Source organism: Maylandia zebra, linkage group LG14, assembly GCF_041146795.1.
Source record: "Maylandia zebra isolate NMK-2024a linkage group LG14, Mzebra_GT3a, whole genome shotgun sequence".
Lineage (NCBI taxonomy): Eukaryota > Metazoa > Chordata > Actinopteri > Cichliformes > Cichlidae > Maylandia > Maylandia zebra.
Window position 1 is genome coordinate 26,065,134 of NC_135180.1, and position 8,185 is coordinate 26,073,318.

Here is an 8,185-nt window from a genome sequence, read left to right on the forward strand (position 1 = left end):
AGGAATTAAATATCTGGGACCATCTGGTTTAGGACTGAAGAAGCTTCTTGGATGAGAGATGAAACACCTTCAAAAAACTCAAAGAAGTCTAGTTACTTTCTTTCCAAGCGCCTTATATTACTGCATATAGACAATCATTATACCTCATGGCATTGATCAATCTGTTATTACTACAAAATAAAAAAGAAATGTGTAGTTTTCTTTATTATGCCTTCCTTATTTATGGTTTTTACATAGAAACTAAACATTGCTTCTGGGAAATAAGCCACAGCATCACTGAAAAAGATATTTAATAATCACATCATCATGTTCAAACAAAGGACCAGGATTATTATCAGCATAATAGTATAGAAAAAAGTATACTAAAATCTGAACTTATATTTAACATTAAGATCATTATATGGTACTAAACTCATGATAATAAGGTAATATGTTTTGTTTACCATACCATACCATACGTTATTGCCTCTTGGGGATTGTTAAATTTGGTTTCCACAGTATTATTCCTAGTTCTTCTTCTTTTGTCTACGCTGTTTAGGGGTCTCCACAGTAGATCATCAGCTTCCAACTCACCTTATCCCTGACATTCTCATGTGTCACACCACTCACTTTTCAGAACAGGAATTGATGAACATTAGCAAGTACTAGAAGCTCTATACTATAACTGATTTTTGTTGATTAAATATTTCTTAGTGTTCTTCTCAGGCTTGAACAATATGATAAAACACTTGGGAGCAAATATACACATTATTAGCCCAAAGCTGGAGGCCAGAATTGCAAAAATCTCCACAACTACAGTGAATTTCCCAGGAGAACTGACATATGCTGGGATAAATGTGATCCAGACAGTACAAAATATTAGCATGCTGAAGGTGATAAGCTTGGCTTCATTGAAATTATCAGGTAATTTGCGGGCTAAGACTGCTAAAACAAAGCAAAAGGCAGCAAGTATGCCTAAGTATCCAAGCACAGCCCAGAAGCCAGCAGCTGAGCCTAATGCACATTCCAATATGATTTTCTCCTTGTACGTGGTTAGATTTTTTATTGGAAAGGGAGGGTTCACTACCAACCAAACAGTACATATTAAAACTTGAATAAAGGTGAAAGACACAACAGTCATTCTTTGCTGTGGAGGACCAAACCATTTCATGACATTACTACCTGGAATTGTAGCTTTAAAAGCCATTAAAACCACTATAGTTTTCCCAAGTACACAGGAGATACAGAGTACAAAGGTGATCCCAAATGCAGTGTGACGCAGCATGCAGGACCACTCAGATGGTGCTCCAATGAAAGTTAATGAACATAAGAAACACAGAGTCAGTGAGATGAGCAGCAGGAAGCTCAGCTCAGAGTTGTTGGCTCGGACAATTGGAGTTTTCCTATGACAAAAGAATACAGCCGCAGTTACGATGGTCAGACAGGCACCAATGACTGAGAATGTAGCCAGGATAATTCCTAGGAGGTCTTGAAAGGAAAGATACTCTACAGGCTTAGGGATACAAGTGTCTCTCTTTTCGTTAGGCCAGAATTCCTTTTGACATGGTAAACAATCAGTCGAATCTGGATAAAAAACAAATAAATACAATTTTTTCTTGATTTTTATATATACACAATGAAACATTTTAAATGCATCGTAATCATTTCTCTTTACCTGTACTATTACTGATCTCCCCCTCAGGACATGCTGTACAGTCATAGCAGCAGATGGGTTTTCCTTTCTGCAACACTTTACGAGTTCCTGGAGGACAACTGTCCGTGCACACTGACACTGGCACCTGTGAAAGACATAAAGGTTGCAGAATAAACGTAAATATTTACTATGCAGCTGTGTGTTGTTGTTTACTAATCGATCGTGCGATCGTGGCTCAAGAGTTGGCAGTTCGTCTTGTAATCAGAAGGTTGCCGGTTTGAGCCCCAGCTCGGACAGTCTCGTCGTTGTGTTCTTGCGCAAGACACTTCACCCGTTGCCTACCGGTGATGGCCAGAGGGGCCGATGGCGCGATATGGCAGCGTCGCTTCTGTCAGTCTGCCCCAGGGCAGCTGTGGCTACAACTGTAGCTTGCCTCCACCAGTGTGTAAATGTGTGAGTGAATGAATAGTGGAAATGTAAAAGCGCTTTGAGGGTCTCGAAAACCGCTATATAAATGCAATCGATTATTATTATTACTAAAGTTTGTCAAATTCTGACTGCTTACTTTCATGCTACCCTCCATCCAGGTAATGTTTTTGTCGATCTGGAATTCCTGGCCCACGTGCCGTGATGCATCGTACAGCCCTACAGTCACTATCTCAGTCACGCCGTTTTCACTTTTCTGCCAGTTAACCAGTTCATAAATAGCCACAGGATCCCCATTAGCGTCAAATGACACATCATAGCCATTTTGGGAGAAATTTGCTTTCTTCAGCTCAATTAAAATCTGATAAAATTAGGGATAAGGGGAGTGGAAAGCAAAAAAAAAAAAAGATGCACTATTTCAATAACAAATATTAATATTGCATATCAATTCATATTGCAGTTGATGAAAGACACTGACATCAACATATTTATTTCTTCTGACCTGTTTGGACTCTAACTTGGTTAACTTGTCACACTTTGCAGTGCCATTTATTTCCTGGCACACTGCATTATGGATGGCATGTGCTACTGCATACACGGCCTTGTACACCATGTTAGTAACTCTGAGCTGTGATGTGTCAGTGTACTGGTTTTGCAGATTCTGTATGTCTTCATTTCCATCACATACTTTCTTCTTTGCAGTGGCATCTAAAATCACAAAAAGACAGAGCAGATGTCAACATTAAACTAGATCTCAACTGTGTTCTCTTTATAAATGTTGCAAATTATGCTGGTACCATGAAACATATTTATTTTATAAAAAATAAAATAAAATATAATAAAAAATGGAAAATAATCCTACCACGAATAATTAGTATAGGACATAATGTCTGGACTTCTTTAAGTTACAAAGGGACAAAAGGACCCCCAGATCAGATTAGAGGATCATCAGGGGGTCCTTTTGTCCCTCTGTGGGGGGATACTCCCACTAGGTTTATATCTGGGACTCTCCACCATTTGACCTTAGAACTGAAGAAGCTTCTCGGATGAGAGGTGAAACGTCTTCAAGTAACTTAAAGAAGTCCAGACGCTTTTCTTTGCAAGCTCCTTTGACTACGATGACCTGGATGACTGAGAACCTTCACAGACATATAGGACATAACACTAACAGTAATCTAGCTAATTGCATTTTCTATCGTACAATCACATTGCCATTACTAACAAGGAAATGCGATGTGAATGCGTTGCTATTTTTCAGCACACAGATGATTGAAGCTGTCTTCATCTTACCGGGAGCTGGGGGAGGGGGGGCAAAGTCACACAAGTGCTGCTGATTGGCTGAGGAAGAATAAAGTAGTTTACCATGACTACTTTATTCAAAAAGCTCTATATCATCATGGAGGTCTCTGATGTTAACTCAAACTACACATGACCAGTTTAAGATGACACAGCAACAAGATGTTATGTCAACCCTGGACAACCCTTAGTCTCCATTTCTTGTTTTAACAGTGTGAATTTCAAAGTATGTACCAGTTTTTAAATTGTGTTGATAAGCCACGAAAAAAACAGAGTTTTGTTATGTTTACTGCAGTGTTTTCTAAGGAAAGGGCTCGAAAGCATTCTCTTCTCTTGTTGCGATCAAAAACGAAAGAAAAGAAAAAAAACACAGTTTTTCCTATTGGTGGAAAAATGTGTCATGTTGACCAATCAAAAGATGATATGAGAGAGCAAAAGAGAAAGAGAGGGAGCTTTGAGATGCAAGAGATTAGTGTGTCTGGAATGTGTCGTTAGTGTGTCGTAGAGTCGATAGTTTTATTTTGTGTGTCAGAACAATGAGGCAACTGCTAAATGTTGCAGTTGTAAGTGCGGACGTATTTTACCTCCACAAACAGCTGAGACGTGGTTTGCGATACATGTGGCAAAAAAGTACTCCAAGAGTGAGGTGTTGTGGCCATACTAGGGAGACATTCAAAAGGGCTGTTGGGGGGGGATAAATAAATTTTACAGGGTTTATTTATCGGATAAAATATGTCAATTCAGAGGCTGCTTCCACCTGAGGACCTGGCCTTCACGGTCTAAAGAAAGCCGGGTAGTACGTCACAAGCTCTCTCGGTGGAGGGAAACTCTGCCATCTGCTCCTTGCTATCTAAAATATAACCGGGCACTGACATAAACTCTCAACCGTCTCACACTTTGTTTAATCAGTTTTCTGTTTGACGTTTATTTAGCTGTGTGAAAACCCTGGAGGAACCCTCCCGAGGGATTAATAAAGTTAAATTTAATTTAATCTAATCTAATAACTTTAATCTCAGCCAAACCGATTTACTCACGAACAAATAAAACACTGAAAAAGCCAAACAATAACATTTTTAAGTTATCAATGTGACTTATATATCATGTTTAACACGAGTAGCGAAAGACCGCAGGGGTTTGAAGACGATGTGTCAGTCGGCTCAGATATTTGAAGACCCAGAAAGAGAAATAAGACTAATATTAAAACTAAGTAGCTGCATTGTTGGAAATTGAAATTGGCCATTCTACGATATGGTTTTTCAATTTTGTTGTCCGGGTGGAAAATCGGGAGAAATTTGGGAGAATGTTGGCTCCGGGAGATTTTCGGGAGGGGCACTGAAATTCGGTATTCTCCCGGAAAAATCGGGAGGGTTGGCATGTATGGTTGTGGCAACACCACTAACCTTGTCAAACACCTCAGAGTAAATCATATCACAGAATATGACGAGCGTATGTTGAGGCGAACTGAAGAGGAGGACAGGGACAGGTGCTGCAAGGGCGAGACAGACGTCGGCAAGGTGTTCAAATAGCGCACAACTTCAGTTTTTTTTTTTATTTCTATATGATGAACTCTGCATTATTAAGTGATAAGAACAAGGAATCTGATGTCCTGTAATCATTATGATGCTATAATTTGAGATACAATGAATAAAATAAGTTTTTGTACAAAGTATCGGTATCGGATCAGTATCATCGATACTACCCTGAATATTACTTGGTATTGGATCGGAAGGAAAATCAGTGGTATCGCACATCACTAGCCAAAATGCCACCAAGGGCAGATTGCAATGAAACGCTAACTCCAGGTCGAAGACACGAGGGGTGATACACCTCCTGCTTTCAGGCCTGCAGGTATCAGGCTTGTGATGTTCTCCTTTATGTTAGAGTGGACAAAAATATTTTTTTGGAGTAGCAAAAATTATTTGTGTTATCTTATTTAATGCAGAACACCTGATTGTTCTGTAAGTACTTTGAATTGGTTATATAAAAACAAGGAGTGGGAATTTAACGCGTTAATTGCGATTAATTAATTAGAAAAAAAACAACGTACTAAAAAATTACGCATTTAATTGAACTTTGCATTCCAGGCAAAAGCTAACTTTTGTCAATGCACAATTTCCTGGTATATCGATTACAGTGATGCACACATCAGAGCTACAAAGAGTAAGAAGAAAGTGCATTGCTAGGAATGATTGGAGGCAAATTTAATTTCAAAAGACTACCCAACCGATGGAAGGCTTGATAATTGTGGTTTTGTGCAAACTGTGAAAATAGGAATTTGCATACCACCGAAACACCTTATGGTACCATCTAAATGCAAATCATGTTGCAGTGAGCACAGAAACTGTGGGAGCTGTTGACTCTAGCAGTCAAAAGGTGTCGGCAGCCCAAACTTGATGAAATGACTGGCTTCAGGACCAAAATTAGCAATTCAACATTGGACAAAGTAATAAATTCTCTCCGAAAATTGATTGCTCTGACTGTAAACCACTATCATTGGTAGAAGACAGGTGGTTAGAAAATGTACTACAGTTATCGTCAGGGGACCCAATTTTCCAACTGCTGTGCCGAAAGACTATTTCAAGTAAAATTCAACAGCTTTATGACACTGGAAAGAAAGCAAATTTAGATGCCTTACAGACAGGCCTGCTAATATGGAGGAACTACAGTAGGAGCAAACACCACTGGGGCAACAGAAAGAGCCACTCATACAGGATGTTTCATCTACTAAAGAATAAAGAGGCCGTTTTGCCTCAGCCCATGAAGCAGCATTAGACTTTGTAACATCAGCAGTTGACAAGATAATTTAAACCAAGAAAAATGTCTTACTTTTGGTCAGTGTGCAGTTAAATGCATCCTCCCAGAACTCAGTAAGTATTTGAGAAGATGCCACTTGTGAGGGGGACAGATTCAGCAGGAAGTCTCTGAGGCCTGGGATTATAGACTTTGGAATCCCAAATCCAATGGCCCCAGCACAGAAACTGAACCTCATTAATTCTGAGTTGGTTACCCATGATTCACTGCCAATCCACTGGCGAGAAGGGGAAGGCTCATATGATAGCTCCTCCAACAGTGCCCTCATGTCCCCTAAAGATAGAAGTGCCACAACAACCATGGCTGTAGACCTTGACAGACAATATTGTGCATTAGAAGCATTTTAAAGTGTAACTGTAAAAATGTAATTTTGAAGACAGTAAATCTAATATTTGCGGAAATAATATCTGCGATGAGGACACCTGCGGATAACATCTGCTACTCTCTGAATTCTGCTATGTGGGTATGTTCGATGGAAAGAAAGAGAGTACTCCACACAGATCCCCTCTTTCTGTGCTGCTTTTAGAAATGAAGCCATGCCATTATTTCCATAATCCGAATCTGACCGAACAGCACCTATCCAAGTCCAGCCAAAGTGTTTTACCAGCTTGGCCATTGCTTCAGCTTGGAACTGGTCACTGGGAATTGTTCTGAAAAAATTGGGGTACTGCTGCTTGTCAGACAAGCATGCACATGTTGAAAAGTGGCTAACCTAAACCAAATGAAATAAAACACCACACACCGCAAAATCAAATATCATGCACATACATATTTTAAATACAAAAATTGACAGAAATTGAAAACATTTACTTGGGGAATGTTAAAGGACCTGATGACTTGGGACAAACTGATGGATGTCGTAGACCCCGAGCCACCAACAACAGCCATCACCATACCGGAATGTGAGCAATTGTTATCCATGGAAAACACAGGGTCGAAGCTATTTAGAATCTGAAATGCCATGTGCACTGCTACAGGCACTGATGCACATGAGTCATAGATCTGATACCCGAGCCTGATTCCGGGCAGCAGCTCTGTGCTGTTGTTAATCTCTTCTATGGCAAAAACCATTGCACGTGATGATTGCAGTTCACTGGTGTAAAGGCTGAAAATAGTTGTGTCAATGTTAGAATATAGACTGTAGATTTAGTTTAAATTAAATAGAACCAACAACAGGATAATTTGCTGGTTGTATCTGTTGATCAAATGTTCATCAAAATGTTGCCTGACCAGTTAAATTGAGCACAAAAGATTAGCATAAGAAATTAGTGGAAAATTATGGATTACTAATTAAAGTCTTTTCATTTCCTTTAAAATATAATACATTTAAATGCATTTCCTTTATCATTTCCTTTAAATCATTTCCTTTATAAAACTATTATTTAACATTTTGTATAATTTCTGTTTTTTAAAACACAACAAATTATTTTATAAAGAATAAATGACTTTTTTTTTAACACTACACAGAATCAATCTAGTTCCATTGATCATAACACACATGAAAACATTTCTCTCCTCATACAGTCCAACATGTTTTTACACCTTCTTCCCATTACTGACTTTCTTACTCACTAACCTTCCTTTGCATTTTGCAGGCTCAGGCATGCTGGTGTAGTCACTGTAAACTGTGTTCATGTAGACGTGAAGGGAAAAATCACCACCAATAACAAAGTCCCCATCCTTTGAAAATACAGGTAGACGAGTGCTTCCCTGCAGCTTGCAGTTCAGAGAGGATGCCGTCGTACCAGCTTGAGCTCCTATATGCCTAGTCATTTGTCTCATACCATCTAGACACACTGCAAAGGCAACAGCTGAGTTGAGGTGAAACAAACAAACAGGCAATACCAAACCAATTACAAGAGCTGCAATCTCCATTTCCATCTAAAATTGTCTGTATATGGGCACACATTGTTTCCATTGGTTTATATAGGTCTTCAAACAAAGGGGTTTTGTCATCTTCTCATCTTCTTGAGAATATGTGGTCATGGATTAACCCTTGCATAGTGTTGACATTCTAAG

General features: G+C 39.1%; 1 protein-coding gene across 1 annotated transcript; it reads right to left on the reverse strand.

Annotated features, from left to right (window-relative positions):
- Window positions 1-658: 658 nt before the first annotated feature.
- On the reverse strand, window positions 659-7,816 carry LOC106674941 (extracellular calcium-sensing receptor-like). Its single transcript, XM_024805045.2, has 8 exons — window positions 7,743-7,816; window positions 6,977-7,271; window positions 6,589-6,878; window positions 6,182-6,477; window positions 2,562-2,767; window positions 2,199-2,420; window positions 1,655-1,778; window positions 659-1,563 (listed from the first exon to the last, which is right to left on the reverse strand). The coding sequence occupies exons 1-8, from the start codon at window positions 7,799-7,801 to the stop codon at window positions 659-661; spliced, it is 2,397 nt and encodes a 798-aa protein (XP_024660813.2). The 5' UTR covers window positions 7,802-7,816.
- Window positions 7,817-8,185: the final 369 nt, after the last annotated feature.